Genomic DNA, 16,787 nt, shown 5'->3' on the forward strand with positions numbered 1-16,787 from the left:
TGCTGCACAGAAAGTAAAGGGGCCGAATAATTTTGCACGCCCCACTTTTCATTTTTTTATTAGTTAAAGTTTCAAAAATCCAATAGATTTCGTTCCACTTCACAATTGTGTCCCACTTGTTGGTGATTCTTCACATAAAATAAAAAATTTATATCTTTATGTTTGAAGCCTGAAATGTGGCAAAAGGTTGAAAAGTTCAAGGGGGCCGAATACTTTCGCAAGGCACTGTATATACCTACTCCCCACACACAGCCACATCAGTGTGGATCTGGAGAAATTACTGTAAGCATTGCTGTGCCAATCTAGCATCAGTTTGCCATGATGTTTTAAGCACAATTACATTGGGACAGATAAAATATAAACAGTGTTACCAAAACATCTGATTGGGTAGATGGTTCTTTAAAATCACTACAGAATTCCAGTGGATGCCAAATCTCAAAAATTGTTTGTTTCCTTATAGAAATGGGTAGGTTTGTTCACAAAATATGTGCATGTAAAAATGACTAATTAGACCACAGACAAAAGCTATCTCAATGCGTTTTGGGGCTGTAACTATTCTAGCGGGGCTTCTTCAAGCATCTTCAAAACATGGCAAAGGCATAGTGAACTGAAAGCTTCACCCTTTAATTAGCATATTTATGTGCCAGTTTGACTTAAGGACCGTACTTATTTACTTTTACAATAATCCATTAATCATAACACTTCACTAATTTTAATAAAATGGGTCATACTGTAAACAACACACACAGATGCAGGTACAAGACAATGGGGGGAAAAAACATACTGTGAAGTGGAAGGTGAGTCATTTCTATATTCAAGCAACAACAGTTCAGGGGCTCAGAGATTATCTTGATTTCCATTAAGCAAACAGAGCATATAACACCTCCTCTGGCTGGGGCAGCTTTTCCTCACAGAGCCTAACCAGAGCAAATACTCATCCTCATTTACACAACTGTGTGAAGTACCTCAGTCAAGGTACAACAGCTTGGATTTGAACCCACAACCTCACAGTCACGTGTCCAGAAACATACTCGCTATGCTACGCTACCTCCTGAAAGTTGCCCTTTTCTTTTTAAACTGTGTTGCCTCATTTGTTTTAAAGTACCATCACAAAAACACACACCTTCACCCTCTGTTGCATATGGAATATTCTCTACTAATGGGTACAACAGTTCTTTTGATGCTGACGTTCATGTAATTCATTTATGGCTTAGAAAAGAAAAATAAAGAGAATAATAATATGGGGTGTTTTCTTTCTCAGGAAATATTTTATCCATGCTTTGCTGTCAAGAAGAACACTTTGTATTGCAGATGTCCCCTGCCTTGAACACGTAAAACACATTAACTAGTGGGAACATGACCAGGGCTCCAACCATCGATCCTGTCTGTACTGCTACTCCACACCACACGAGGGCGCTGTGGCTCTCATCTCGTAGTATGACTCCCACCATCACTTTGACATAGGATAACGTCCCAGCGAAGAGTACCCAGGAGAGGATCTAGGAATGACAGATACAAAAACGTTTTGATTTTTCAGCGCACACCAACAATTTGCTTTCCTCTGTGATATTTTCCAGGGGAGAGTTCACCTATTGCTTTGATTGGCAATATTTGTGGGGTCGTCCATTGGGAGTTAGCAACACACATTTCCTGGTCACATAGGTTGTTGGCTTCTTATACGCAGTGCAGAATTTAGACAGTGCTCCATGTTGTGGGATTTGGCAGCACAAAGCCTCTAGTTTTGTCTAGTATCTTAGTGCTGATAATCTCTTGGCCTGATGATACTGTGTAAGTGGTCCTGGTGATATTCGTATTATTGGTCATAGTAGTGCTATTGTTGAATGGACCGTGTAGTCAGTATTTATTGTGTGGGGGTTTTATGCTGGGAAAATATGTGGAGAACAGTGTAGCTGTCTCAGCCTGTAGGCTAGGTGCTTACAGATCAGAAAAGAAAGCTATGTCTTCTTGTGTTTTGTTTACATTTTTTTTGTCATCAAACCTTTCCATAATACTAGGAAATCCATCCCTTTGAACTCAATTACATCTTGGAGTCGGAGTGTGTTCATGCGTGGAGGTTCCCAGTGACTATCCTGGGGAAAGTACCTTCTAAAGATCCACAGTCTAATTCCTTCATAACGGAGGCCACATGAAATGTGTAGCAGTAAAAAAAAAACATTCAGGATACCATAACAGTTTGCTTACAATTACAGCAACTCCCACAGTGGTGCCCTGCAGCAATGGGCAGGGACTCAGGGCTGCCATGGCCATGTTGTAGGCCCCAAAACCTGTCCCAGCTAGACAGAGGACCCCCAGGAGCACCAGAGACCTGCCACACACAGAAGGAGACAGGGCACATCTCAGAGAAGCCAGTCAGATTCCCAGTGTATACAGACAGAACATGTTTTCTGAGCAATAGATTCTTGTATACAGTACTGATGAGACACAGTACTGTTTTATGTTGTTTTATCGTATTTCAAATTCCCATCTTTCATATCAAATGTGCTCTAAATAAGGTCAAATCGTTGAATTGTGCAGCATCGGTATTCTGCCTTCGGTTTCTGTAATGTTGTTTCCCCTGCTGGCCGTTTGTGTGTAGTTCATCCTAGATCGAAACCATAACTCTATGGTATCGTTACACTTTGACCCCGGAAATAAGAGGAAATGTTATTGCTGAAGCACGTTGTCAGTAGTCGGCTGTGAGCATATCAATCCGCTACCATCTACTGCCAGTGAAAGCGAATTTACTATTAATTCCAAAGTTCCATGCTTGGAGTTTGGCTGGCTGTCAAATTGGGGTAGGAAACACATCACAAGGGATTACAACAAGTATTTATCTTATGTAACAAATCTGAGCCAAAAATGCCTACTGTACATCAGATGTTTTCCTGCACCTCTCCAAGAGCTGGTACACCACAAAACTGAGGGTATACATACATTAGATCACTCACCTTCGGGGCAGAAACATAGCAATGACGCACGCAACAGGGTTGGCCATAGATCCCAGTGTTGCAGACAGGTGATAAGCCATGTTCCCATAGGGCATGCAGGAGTAAGTCTGAACCGAGGGCAACAGGCCATTGGTCAATGCATTCACCCAGAGGACAAGGAAGTAAATGAATGCAAACTCATATACAGAGTGGCTTGCTTTTATCGTCCTAGTCCCAGGCGAGATCTCATTGTTTTCGCCTGGGTCTCCAAGATTCACAGGCCTGGGATCTGCTTCTCCGGTGGCTTCCATTACTCTGTTGTCCAGGCCAGACGAGATGGTTACTACAGAATCTGTCACTAAGTTCTCGGTGGAGAGCTCAAAGGTCCTGGGGACTCTGTTGAGGAAGACAAAAGCAGACAGGCAGACCACCATCATGGCTGTCAAGAAGAAGAAGAACACTTCTGTGGAGAAGTTGGGGGGGAAGTACTCAGGATGGAGAGTGTGAAGTACATCCAAGGTGCCTTCCTCGGTAATGTTGTCCTGCTGCTTGGTGACGTTAACACACTTGGCTATGCCTACACCCTGGCCCAGAGCCACCAACCCAGGCACAAAACCGCTCAGGCCTTCCCCGATGAAGTATGTCGTCACGTACTTGGCCGGCAGCTGCATCATGAAAGGCAGGAAGGTGACAGAGGAGGTGCAGTCCACCAAGGACAGGAAGAAGGTGATGATGAGGAAGGCGGTGCTGTGCAGCCTCCCCATGACCACTGAGGTCTCCTTCCAGAACAAGGCCAGCAGGAAACACGAGACGGTCCCGACAGACACAATGATGTAGATGATGGCGATTTCTTTCAGCCGGCCCGGAGAGAACTTGTAAATCAGAGAGACCAGCAGAGGCCCCACGTTGGCCAACTGGATGATGACAGTCAGGTAGGACGGTAGGTACCAGCCTTCTGGAAGCTCGTTCACGATCAGGGGCAGCTCCACCCACAGGCCATTGATGGCCACCCAGGACCCTAGCCCGAAGGCACAGGCTAGCAAGTGGACAAGCACCGCCATGGAGGACAAGGAAGACGTGGAGATCCCAGGAAGTCCTAGCTGCTTTTCATTTCTGCGGTCTTAGCTCTGCTGCCAATTCAACCTCGCCACCTGAAAAAGTCAATCCTATAAGTAATCGTTTTATACATAGGCAGTGAACATAATTATAATTGCTCACACTTATATAGCATTTTTCTGGACACTCCACCCAAAGCCCTTTACAGGTAATGGGGACTCCCCTCCACCATCACCAATGTGCAGCCCCACCTGTATGATGCGACAGCAGCCATAGTGCACCAGTATGCTCACTACACACCAGCTATTAGTTGGGAGGAGAACAGATAAAGAAGCCAATTCACAGATGGGAATTTTAGGAGGCCATGATTGGTAAGGGCCAATGGGACATTTGGCCAGAACGCCGGGGTAACACCCCTACTCTTTTCGAGAAACACCCTGAGATTTTTAATGACCACAGAGAGTCAGCATCTCAGTTTTACGAAGCATCCGAAGGACAGTGCCTTTTTACAGTATAGTGTCCCCGTCACTATACTTCGGCATTAGGACACACAGACTGCAGGGTGAGCTACTGGCCCCACTAACACCTCTTCCAGCAGCAACTTTAGTTTTTCTCAGGAGGTCCCCCCATCCAGGTACAGGCCAGGCTCACACCTGCTGAGCTTCAGTGGGCTGCCAGTTGTGAGTTGCGGGGTGATATGGCTGCTGGCCATACAGAAGGGTAAAAGCAAAGTGAAAATAAGTCAGGCATGAGCAAAACATTTTTGTTTCAGGTTAAAACTCACCATTAAGCAAGCACACAGTTCATGCTTTGGTTTGTAATGCTAAATTCTATGTAGTGGTGTTCTCCAGTACCTGCAGAGGCTAATTTACAGACTTGAACCGATCCACAAGTGGAATGAAATCTGTTCCCTGAGCTTATAACGGATAGTCTCTTCCAATCTCAGAACTCAGCAAGTAGGTTACTGGGTATACAGTACCTGTATTTGCTTACTTTGTAGGGTGTTGTAACACTGACTCTGACATCATTATTTCATGAGACCTAAGGATGGTTGTGCAAAACTGGACAAAGTCTTATCTGCGTGGCAGTTAATGGAGTGTACAAGATAACTACCAGGCCATTTTATGTTCATAATTTGTAACTCATTAAGCGAGATAAGGATATTCTTGACCTGTTTTCACATGACCGATTGCTTTTTGAAACCCTGCACATTAAAGAACAACACAGTCAGGTTCTAAAAGTTAGTCAGCTCCTGTCGGTCCTCTGACATCTTGTTCCTGGCTCTTTCCTTCCAGAATCTTGCCAAACTCAGCGCCCAGGGGAGGTTTTGTTGAAGCTGCATACCTTGAATGAAGGCGTCTTCCTGGCTCCATCAGAATACTTGAGGCAGGACAGGATTTTAAAGTTGCTCTTGAACTGAAATGAACACTTTGATTAAACCCTAAACATCCTCTAAATATTACACATTGTGACTGAATGCTGAGGATTTATGGCTACCTTGACATTGCAATATTTTTCTTAAAATTCTAAATTGATAAATGGCTTTTTTTGGTGCACAACTTTTATAATGTTACAATATATCTTCAGTGGATGTCCTGTCAAGGTGGTAGTTCTGTCTTGCACCCTGTTCACCTGGAACGGGATCCAGGTGAACTTCAGCTTGAGGCGTGCTCAAATCACAGCATCTCAAACCAAGATCAAATCAAACACTCTCTGATCACCACTTGGACAGGCCAGGACAGTACAAAGGGCACTTGTGAAAATCTTGTCCTGACCACAAACCATGCTGCAAGATGTTCATGCTGCAAAATATGTGGAAATAGGGTTGTGATCACCTAAAATGTGTACTATGTAGTCATATAATAATGGAATTCCCTGAATAGTTTTGTGTTACTTAAAGGTGGTCTTGTGACTTCAGTGACACTCAAATGCATTCTCTCAAATAGTTTAAAAGTGGCATTCACCCCTATTTATCAGAGTAAGGCCTACCATTCACTTCAAACTCACTTGTTTATTATCGTCAAAACTTGTCAGGAGGTGCTCACCTTGATGCACAGGGGGTGAATAATTCTTAAAGGGAAAGTAGAATACCTGTAACAGGACCTCATCGTTTACAAAATACAAAAGAAAACCTTCAAGCTTCAAACGAGCAATCACTTTTATTCCACTTTAATCATCTTTCAAGCTACGGTTTCTCATTCTGCTAGGAACTTGCACTTGTTCTTATTTGCAGTGAAAGATTGTAGCAAAGCAGATAAACTAACGCTAACAAAAAAGCTTTCCTATATTATCAGTAGGAGCTATTAAAATGACCTAGTTATTAATAGCCATGACTGCTTAAGGTGGGGCTCGTTTGATTCTTCCCACAGACTTAGTATCTTCACCTGGTTCTTTACTGTTGTCTGAGTTGTATTAACAAAGAAAAACAGCACACAAAAAGTGCAATACACAGATATACCTGGAATATAAGGACTGAAAACAGGACCCTTTTAATTATTGCTGTAAAGTAACAGAATTCAGTTATCTCCATAAGAAACACCATCAGCCAATCTTCTCTGCCCTCCACAAAAGAGACATTATACAGTAGAAAATGCATATTAAGTAATGCACTGCATTGTGTCTTCATAAAGATAGCCCATAAAACGCTATATACATGGGAAATCTGTATACTCACTGATGTCTGTGGGTCCTGGAACAGGCTGAATAGTGTGTAGACCTTTGTTTTCCTTTCCCCCCCGTTTGCAGAGCTTACATTTCTTCAAGAGACTCCCTGACTTTGTGAGAGCTTTCTTGTGGGCAGCCCCTCCCTCTTTGCCTCCAATGCTACTGTAAAGCACAGTGATAGGCCAGTTCATCTTTCAGTATCCACAAAGGAGCTTCCCAATTGGCCGTACCATCAGAAAGTGGGGAGGGTCTTCGAGTCCCTCTCCTCCTGACTAAAGCGCTGTAGAGGAGGACTAATGTCATGGACTGGATCTGTCTAAGGAGGCCCACCGGTCTTTCAGTTACACTGAGAATTCACCAGCACCCTTGGTGATGGTATGATGGCATAGTTACAAAACGTCTGCTGGCAAACACATAGTTTTTGAGGTCTTGCTTCTTTCCAGGTCAGATGCGTTTATGAATAATCTCTTTGTTCATTGAAACATTCAGCATGGGTTTATATTTAGCAAGAACCCTACAGAGGAGCTGTAAATGAATCTAAAAAGAACAGTATGTTCATTAGTGGCTTTCACATTTACCTTTCACCTGTTTAATTAGAGAGCTACAGGGCTGTCAGGAAGGAGAGGTAGATGAGATGATGAAGGAGACTGAACAATATGCAGGGCATTCAAGAAACACAATGAGGGCTTGTTTCAACAGCAACAATGAAACAGTTTGCTGTTGTGCGTAGGTACAGTAGTGCAAAGTTACAGTAATCACTAGAGAGATGCAGACATTACCTAAAGCACAAACATGAGTTACAAGCACTAACTATACTACAGGTAAGAATGAATACTGTAAGTATACTCTAAAACTATTTTCAAAATACTTGAGTCTGATTTAATTTAGTTTACCTCATTGCTTTTCAATTTCAGTTGTTTAATACTGCATCTTTCTAAAAAGACATAACAGTTTTAGCAAGTGTCTGCAGAGTCCCTATACTAATGCATAATGCAGTGAAAATGGCTTTTTCAGTTGGGGACTGCCGTGTGTCCCAAGGGATAGGAAATTCTGAGCCAAAAAACATTCAGAGTGGACTCGGCTGACTGTGCAATTTTGTTTTTCGGAGCAGGAAGCAAAACCATTGAGCAATGGCTTCAGAGTGCACACAATGACTAACAGTACCTCATTCCTCTCATGTGAAAGGAAACACTACAGCTATGCATGAAGTCAGCTTTCCACTGAAGGGGAAAGCACTTTTCACATTTTCTTCACATTAAATATATGTCAAGAAAATGTGAAAAGTGCACATACTGTCAAGGTTGAGACCCTTGTTTTGACAAATTCTAGAGTCATTTGGAATCAATATATCAATCTCCCACATTCTCTATTGTGCTGCTCTCCAAAAAGAAAAACCAGGAAGTTTAACTGAAAGAAAACAAGCCACTAAATAATTAACGAAGATCTCGCAGCCAAAAGGTTTTCGTAATAAACCAAAATAAGCTGAGTGTTTTTACCAAATTGAATCACCTACTAAAAACCCTTGTAAAGAACTGAAATGCTGCTTATACTTTAGTTATAAGAGTTTCATGTTAAGAAAATAACTGCTTCTTATTATTAGTTTGAATAGATGTTAAAAACGTCTAGAAATTCCACAGCTGCAACAAATGACCCATAATGCAGTTTAAGCCTTTAGAATCAATCTGACCAAAATCACAGGAGGAGCTTTCTAAAAAATACAGCCATTCAGAGGTCAAACAACTTATCTAACTCAAAAGCCTACTAGACTATAAATAAACAGTAAATTGTTTTGAAACAGTGCAAACAGAGGGGATGTTTTTTTTCCTCACTCACCCAGATACGGTCAGAAACGTCACTTGCTGTGAAGAATATATGCGTCTTCAAGAGCCTAGATCTTCCTAAACCAACTGTCTCGTAGCTGGTCGGGACTCTGATCTTAACAACAAAACGACCCTTTGTCGATGCCAGAGGCAGTCAGCAGAGGGCAACAGTTGTCATTAAATAGCATCTACTAGAGCATATACAAATGATCACCGTGTCAAGAGTTATTACATTAGTTTATCATGTGATCATGACATAACTGGCCTTCAAGGGTCTTGCATCCTGTGATTCTAAAACTCTTCTGGAAATAATTCCTGCAGGAAAACTGCTTCCAGGAAACAAGCAAAATCTCTGACATTCTGGACTCTGCGCTAATGTAATCAGGAAAGACAACTCGGATCAGCGCTGGACTGGTCACCCCGTAGAGACTGTCACTACCATTCATCACGACACAAACAGAAAGATGTCTGTCTTGTTAAAATGAGCAGCCTACACAAGGAATAAACAAAAAACCATTTAACACAAAATGGAGCAGAGACAGAAAACTGTGTGAGCTTGACCTTCTGCATCATGCAGGTACCGAAGAACATTATCTCAAGCAAAGCAGATTTTTACAACAGAAACTCTTGAAAGCAACTATCTGGGGGAAAGGGGGAACACCAGTGGCCTATACACATTTCTTGCAACTGTCTGCATTTCCCTAAATAGCAATATCCTACCCACTTCAATAAAAAATGTCTGTTGTCTAGATATCACAAAACCCTTTCACAGTAAAGGAAGCCAGCAAACTATATTATATAACAATATTACCTTTCCTAGAAATTTCCAAACAGGATAAACCGGCTGGTACTTCCAACAGTTCATCTGAAACAAAAATATCTGTCACCTAATAGCTACTTCACATGCTCAGAGGGTCACCTACTTTATAAAAAGCACTCTGAAATAAAAAAAATACTTAATAAATGCAAGAAATTATTACTAGGCAGGCCCCCATAACCCAAGCTGCAAGGCATAAGAACTATTTTCTGAAGTAACAACCAGGGTCCAAAGTTACCCTAAACCAACAAAAATAGCCAAGACATTTCAAGGTGAACTGCTCAGAGGATTAATCTAGTTGAGACCATGCCAAAATATTTGGATATTGGCTGTGCAGTCAAGAGCAATGTGTCGTAACTTTAGCATTTTACATTAACAAGGAACAAGATCAGCTACAGGTACGGCCGTCCAATCAAACCCTCTTGCGTGAGGGACAGTAATTTGGCAGCAAACCCAGCCTTAGCAAAGGAGAAGAGGTTTGCACTCCATACCAACCCAACTGTAACTCAACCATACTATTCAGAGGACTCGGTGCTCTTCAGTCATGCTTTCACAGTCGGAAGTACTGAGGCTGAGACATCTCACCAGAATTAAAATTCAGCCTAGAGCACTCACGTCAACAGAACTGCTTTTTGAAGTTCAAACTAGACTGAAACCTGTGCACTGCAGGTCAATGAAATTTGTTTCTCTTACAGACAGGACGATGTGACACAGGATTCCAGGGCCAAGAACAACACTGGCATCTTCTGTGCCCAGAGGAAAATTCACACTAGCCTCTGCTGTGTCACACCGAGCTGATGTAGCGCTCTCGTGTGAACTGTCACTATCGAAGGGAGTGTGTTCCCTGCGGTCTCGTTTTATGTGAACACCACGCCTCTCCTGCCCCACTGTCCACTATATTAACGATAAAGATCAGCTTGCTTTATAAACACCTTAATAATGACAGAAAACCCCCTCATTCACAATGTACAGATGACACACAATAATGAGAATTAAAAAAAGAATAAAACTTTACTGGTTCTGGGGGAAGGGGGGGGGGGGGGGAGTTGGGATGCACAATTTAGAATTTAGTTTTTATTCTTCGAATTTAAGCAGGCAAAGACATCCAATTTCTGAGGTTTAAATATACACCAGTAAGAAAAAAAACATTTTTCTACGACTGCAGTCACTTTCCCTTGAATTATGGACTCAGTTGAATTATCCAAGAGCCTGTGAAAGAGACTCCTCTCTTTACAAGTCTTTGCAAGCGAGGCCCAAGTCGAGATATAAATAGCATTTTCAAATTACTTGGTGCGCAAAATACCGTAACCCCCACCTGACCCAGCTGTACCTCCGTTGCCTTCCCTGGCAGTAAGCCAGCGTGACAGGAACAGATTGTGGCATTCTGAGGACAAATACAGCAGACACGCGATATGACACACAGTAACAAGATTTATGTTATTTTACAACCTGCATTTATAACAAATAATAATTATAATAAACATAGAATTAAAAAAAAAAGATTAGTAAGATGTACAGTATTTGAAGGGGCTGTGCTGTGGAGTCTGATTGTTGATGGCAGGCATGTGTCCCTCTTTCCAGCGAGAGCTCTGGGGAGGAGAGGGGTGTCCTTCAGAGTCAGAGAGAGGGGTAGGCATAGCGGCCAGTTGCCAGGGGGGAGCAGGGAGGCAGGGGAGGTTGAGCGGGCTGGCGGAGCGGGAAACGCCAGGAAGCCGGCGATCAGTTGCTGTAGACCTGGCCCTCGGGCGGCTGGGGCAGCTTCATGTTCTCCTTGCACATCATGAGCCTCCGCAGCTCCTGCAGGACCACTCGGATGCTGTAGGAGTTCTGCCACTTGGCCAAGGCAGACACGGCCCGTGTGTCCACCTGAGGGATGAGCAGAGCACCATGAGGACGCCTGAGACGCGCTCTGGCCAGGCCGGCAAAAAGAGCAGGCACGAACAAGAGCAGGCCGTTCTGCCTATCGAACCCATTTGGTGCTTAGCAGATGCAGTGTGTGTAAAGAGTACTCACCCCCCTTAGAACTGCACTAACAAAACTGTGGGACCTCTCAAAGACTGGGGCATTTATTTTGCAATCAGTTGAAACACATTCATTGTACACGTGGACTCCAACAAAATAATGATCTGACTTAATTGTGCCAGGGTTTATTTAAAGGGGAACTGCAATGCTATTTTTATCTTTCGGATTTAGGAAGAATCAGCATTTCAAACCACACAAAAATGAGTGCATTTCAAACCACATTTAGTGGTACACTGACACTAAAATGTACACAGTAATGTGCAAAACTACCAATTTACATCTCCAAATAAATGCAATTTCCTAATATGCGCAGTGCAATTCAGAATGAGGCAACAAAATGTCCGGTGAGGAGAAGCAGCCCTATTACACTGAAAGCAAGAGGCTTGTGAATATCTCTTGGCTAAACAGTTAGAAAAATCCATCTGAGGTTTGGTTTTCTAAATGTGCTGCTAACAAGTGAAGCAAAATATTAAATTGAGTCATTTCCAATTTTTGTTTCTTGATCTAGTGAAAACCTTTGTTCTCCAGGTCTACTGTGATTATCAGTGTTCTGGATGGTGACAGGCCATGTTGCAAAGCAAAAATACATACAGGTGTATTCCTGCAAATACACAAAGCAGGGAAAGCAACTCAAAGGATGGATCATTTTTCTTTCCTTGTATCTAGAGCTGGGCAATAATTCGATAATGATCATTATCGTGATATGATTTTCCTCGATATAATTTTAACAAAAGTTCGATAAATGTCCGATATATATGTTTATGCTTTGCGCGTGATATGCGCATGCACACAAAATACTGCGCGAGTGCGGGTGCACGTTGCAGACCGGGCAGCTAACAGATTTGTTTAATGTTTCTGCTGTTTGGCAAGTGTTTGTTGTGTTCTTAAAATAAAGAGTTGTTTAATTTACCAATTAACTGTCTGGTTTCTTCAAATTTCACTCAGGAGAAAAAATCTGCCTTTAAACTTGAAAGAAATCATGATTTGACATTTACCGGGATAATTATCGGTATCGACTGATATGAAAATTTTTATCGTGATAATGTTTCTGGCCATATCGCCCAGCCCTACTTGTATCTAGAGAAATTGATCTTCCTCAAGAAACACTGATTTCCCCGAGTCATTAAACCTTCATAAAGACACACAATGTATATCTAGAAATCCAATCTACCCCCTTTTATCTTCCTTTTTAAATAAACTGAAAAAAATGAGATGAAGGCTTCTTTCACAAAAGTCATTTTGGATGAAATACAATCATGAAACCTTCTAGTTATTCATTCAAGGGGTTACTCACCACACCACTGGAGTTGTGCACACCGTTCAGATTAATCTTGGTCACAAATCTGACAAAGGGAGGTGTCTCGGGGTATCTGGGCCCACATTCCACTTTTAGGCTGTACATCCTGTTCTCGTAGATTGTCTGCAATGACATGCAAGACGTAGTGAGTGCAAGTCGCAGGTTTGGGGGGTTCAAACGTCCCTCTCTTTCCTCAAGGCAGCTAAACTCAGGTGCCTGATGGTTATGGGAACATCTGGGACTTTCAAATCAATGTCTGAGTGTCATACAGACAAGCGACAGGGCATGATACTAGCTCGGGTTCCTGACTCATGGCCGAAAGATTGGGAAAAGCTAATCCCAGTCGATGAGTGCTCCAATATGGGTTTTAAGCCTCTTCAGATAAAGTGGCATCCAAATTAATAGTAAGAACCACTTTGTACAGACATGAAGGGATCCTGTTTAGTGAGGAAATTCTGAACTGGATCGCAAAAGAAAGGATCCACAGGATGTGGTAACAGATCCTGCCCTTGACTGGTAGTGTGGTAAGAGAAATCTGAACATAAACTCTCCCTATCGAGGAGCCTAGATGGTTCCTGGAACACACCAATGTACTTTAATCTTTCCACCGTAATGCAGGTCCCTAAAAACGCTCACCTAGGTCCCTGCTTTCCCCATTAGTAATTGAGGAAAACCCACACCCTGCCGAAGCCTGTCAGCTATTTTTACCCCAGTCTAGTTTTCTTTAAGATATGTGTGAAATCTCACCCTGACTCACTCTGGAAACAAATCGTGAGGGTCTAACTGGACACTTCCCTGTTCTTCCGTATGGCTTTTATAGGAAAGGCTGTGCACAGGTGGAGCTAGTTGGAGGTGGAGCTACATTTCTCTTCGCCTCCGCCCTGTGGCTCTGTCCTCTTTACACTTCCTAAACCTGAACGCAGGCTATGTCCTTGTGAGAGGAGGAAGCTGAAATGAAGACGTCTGTGGGAGTGACACAAGTGCGATGAGCTAGAGTGATCTGTGGAGCGGACACCTTCACCCAGGAGTTAACTGAAAAGGGTGGATGATAATGAGATATATATATGGAAGAAGAGGATGCTGAATGTGACCTGTGGTCACTCCAAAGCCCATGGCGGCCTGTAGCAGATCTACAGTCCTCCTCACCCTGGGCGGCCCGATGATCATCCCCCTCCAGCGCGTCAGGGTCATGTCTTCGTCGTCCTCCAGCCCCCAGCTCACTGTCCCATCCCCCACGCCCTTCTGCCCTTCCTCCAACTCCTCCAGCAGCCGGAAGTTACGAGGAACCTTCACGCCTGTAGACAGAGAAGAGACATTGCTGCAGAATCACACCAGAGCACAGACCCTCCCAGCCCTACAGCACAGGAGTCCTCAGGCCAGAGGTGTCCAGCCTTTTCCCCCAGTCTGAGGTGTTCCAGTATGAATAATCCAGATCAAGTACGGAGCTGCGTCAGCATGCGTAGACTGCAATGGAACAAGTAAAGGTTTATTCCATGCTGAAAAGAGAAGACACACAACATTTCGGCTGTGGAGCCTTCTTCAGATGTTTCTCATCTTCTCTTTTCAGCATGGAATTAACCTTAAAGTGTTCCTTTGAATAATATATTTGCGGGACTCACCCCTCCTACAATTAACAAACATTAGGCTGTATCCAAACCACACCTAGAAGCACAATTTATGCAAAACTTTGTTTGTTTTGGAAAAGAGATTAGGATAGTAGGTAGTAGGATTAGGAAGTCATGTCACGTGCTTGCTTGGTTATTCTTGAAAAGCAACTGCACAGGAAATTGTTAGGTTAACAGCAATCAGAATATCAGGTAAGTTTCAGATTTCATTTTAGTCATATGATTTTTCCAGATTTCTAAGACTTGCAGGAATTCACACGGATGGTAACCATGTATGCCTGGTTTTTAGAAAATGCACATCCACAACAAAGCCTGGAGAGAGCCCAGGTAATCTCAGTTTACTATATCGCAAGGCAACCAGTACAAGCCTATGATGCAGTACGTAGTGTAGGAGGCTGAAAGTGAAGGATGTGACATGTTTCACTATGATACACCGCTGTGCAAGGGAGCACTGCGGTCAGGAACCACTGCCTTAAGCACAAGCTAGTGTCGTCATAAGTAAGCCATGACTCTCAATGCGATATCTTATCAGACTCAACACTGAGTGAAGATCCTGAACTCAGATTTGCCCAAAATGGTCTTGCCTCGGCTAAAACTCAAATTGTATGCTCTGACTCACTGCTCAATGAAGCTGTACAACCCTCAGCACTTAGCCTGGGCTCGTGTTGAGGGTCCTTTTGTTTTGAGTTTGAGTGCTGTCTGTGTGGAGTTTGTATGTTCTCCTTTGGTTTGCTTGGGTTTGCTACGGGTGCTCCAATTTACTCCCACAGTCCAAAGACTGTAGGAAAAACTGTAGGTTAATAAGCTTCTGGGAACACTGGTCCTGGTGTGAGCGTGTGGTGTCTGTATCTGTGTCTGTGTCTGTGTGCACTGTGATGGACTGGTGTCCCGTCCAGGAAGCACCCTGGTTGCTTGCCGAGACAGGCTCCAGCTTCCCCATGTCCTTGAATTAGATGAAGGAGTTTGAACCCAGATAGATGTGTTATGGGGTACAATTCCAAGGCGATTAAGGATACATACAATCAGGTAATTCAAGTGACAAGTGATTTACACCTGCTATTTCTAATCTTCCATCCACACTGAAAATGTGCCTGACACAACACACTGAGCACAGCTGCCTGACACAACATCCTACTGACAGTAAGAAACATCACTCTGCAGCATTGCACAAGTGGACTGACAAACCCAGCAGGAGTGTGACAGACTGTAAGTGCCATATTTCCATTCTTACAGAAAATATATGTGTGGATGAAATATTTAAAAAGTCTAATTTACAAAGGGGTAATATGGATATGCCACTGAGAAAACATCGAGATGCTGCAGAGAAACAAACAAGGGTAAATGAGATTTAAGTGGTTTTGCTTTTTTACACATGAATAGTTCAAATCGCCAGGTCTACAGCACTTTCCGTACGAGTTGGTGGCATCATCTATACCTGCAGAACATCAATGGTCGATTTCGATTCTACGACATTCTCCTAAAACAGGACTTCATTTCATGCTGTTGTATACATTCATATGTGTATTTTACAGGAAACAGGTTTAGCCCTGCCGGCGACATAGCGAACTGGAATAAGCTGATCTTTGCTTTGTTTTTTAAATACTTGATTAAACACACAGATAACATCCGGCACTTATCTTGCCAAATGCGAAGAGACAGCTACCATTTTATGCTGTGTCAACCAGCTAAACCTGTTATGGGTCTCCGTAACTCTCGTTTTAAACCATGTTTGAGAATGACACGCCTCGGAGCACTTACAGGTTGATAACTAAATTTCTGTTAGGTTACATTTTCCAGTATTTTTTACGTATCCCACGTATCTGTTGAATGATGTTGCAGTTTTCAGCTGCTACTGCAGACACAGCGTTTCATTAAAAAAGCTCGATCGCCAGTCTGCTTCCACATTGCTGGCCGGCTCCGCTAAATGATGGAGATATGCTCATTAGTTTGTTTGTTTTTTCCAGTATCACCTTTATTGTTAACATACAAACTGGAGATAAAGGCACCCGACATTCTCAACGCGCCTTTTCCTCTTTGATCGAACACCTTAGGTCGCGTTTCAAAATGTATTTATCTGATAGCAAGACTAACTTACCCGATCCGGCGGCCGCCGCCATATTGTCGTTGCCTGTCGGGAACGCGCACGCTGCCATGCGCCGGTGGCCGGGAAAATTCATCGCTTGTGCACGCGCGAAGGCTCTGTGAACGCGCACAGAATGCAGAAGACGCCGCCGCAAAGCGCCGCATTATCCGTGTAGCAGGTGGATTCTAGACGCGGCGATGAACTGCTGGACTTCAGCTTCTCGTTTAAAAGCGCCGAGAGGACATGTGTTAAATCAGTGTAGCCTAGAAACCAGAGACCCGCAATGAAGCAGAAATCTAAAACAAGTACCGTGTTAATGTGTATTACTTTGCTGCGTCTGCTTCTTTTTACTAAAAGAGGAAGTTCCCTTACAGGAAACAAAATAAATAATGCATGTGTCTGATATGCAACAGCATATGGCACGCTTGCAAAAAGTAAGAAAATCCATAAATGCAACACGCTGTTATTAAATTATC

General features: G+C 43.1%; 2 protein-coding genes across 10 annotated transcripts; both read right to left on the reverse strand.

The window, feature by feature from the left end:
* Positions 1-603: 603 nt before the first annotated feature.
* slc52a3-1 (solute carrier family 52 member 3-1) lies at positions 604-10,125 on the reverse strand. 9 transcript variants are annotated; one of them, XM_088607569.1, is made up of 7 exons: positions 8,481-10,125; positions 6,658-6,809; positions 5,991-6,053; positions 5,328-5,399; positions 2,949-4,078; positions 2,203-2,326; positions 604-1,499 (listed from the first exon to the last, which is right to left on the reverse strand). In XM_088607569.1, exons 5-7 carry the CDS (start codon positions 3,986-3,988, stop codon positions 1,287-1,289), a joined length of 1,377 nt encoding a protein of 458 aa, XP_088463695.1. In that variant the 5' UTR covers positions 3,989-4,078; positions 5,328-5,399; positions 5,991-6,053; positions 6,658-6,809; positions 8,481-10,125; the 3' UTR covers positions 604-1,286. The 9 variants fall into 9 exon arrangements, with proteins under 9 accessions (XP_088463695.1, XP_088463692.1, XP_088463693.1 ...); XM_088607566.1 differs by having other exon boundaries at positions 6,029-6,074; XM_088607567.1 differs by having other exon boundaries at positions 5,991-6,074.
* A 145-nt stretch (positions 10,126-10,270) lies between these two features.
* Positions 10,271-16,480, reverse strand: ube2v1 (ubiquitin-conjugating enzyme E2 variant 1). Its single transcript, XM_088607574.1, has 4 exons — positions 16,324-16,480; positions 13,750-13,898; positions 12,601-12,726; positions 10,271-11,150 (listed from the first exon to the last, which is right to left on the reverse strand). Exons 1-4 carry the CDS (start codon positions 16,403-16,405, stop codon positions 11,004-11,006), a joined length of 504 nt encoding a protein of 167 aa, XP_088463700.1. The 5' UTR covers positions 16,406-16,480; the 3' UTR covers positions 10,271-11,003.
* Between the last annotated feature and the right edge of the window lie 307 nt (positions 16,481-16,787).

Source organism: Lepisosteus platostomus, chromosome 15 (assembly GCF_059453375.1).
Source record: "Lepisosteus platostomus isolate fLepPlt1 chromosome 15, fLepPlt1.hap1, whole genome shotgun sequence".
Lineage (NCBI taxonomy): Eukaryota > Metazoa > Chordata > Actinopteri > Semionotiformes > Lepisosteidae > Lepisosteus > Lepisosteus platostomus.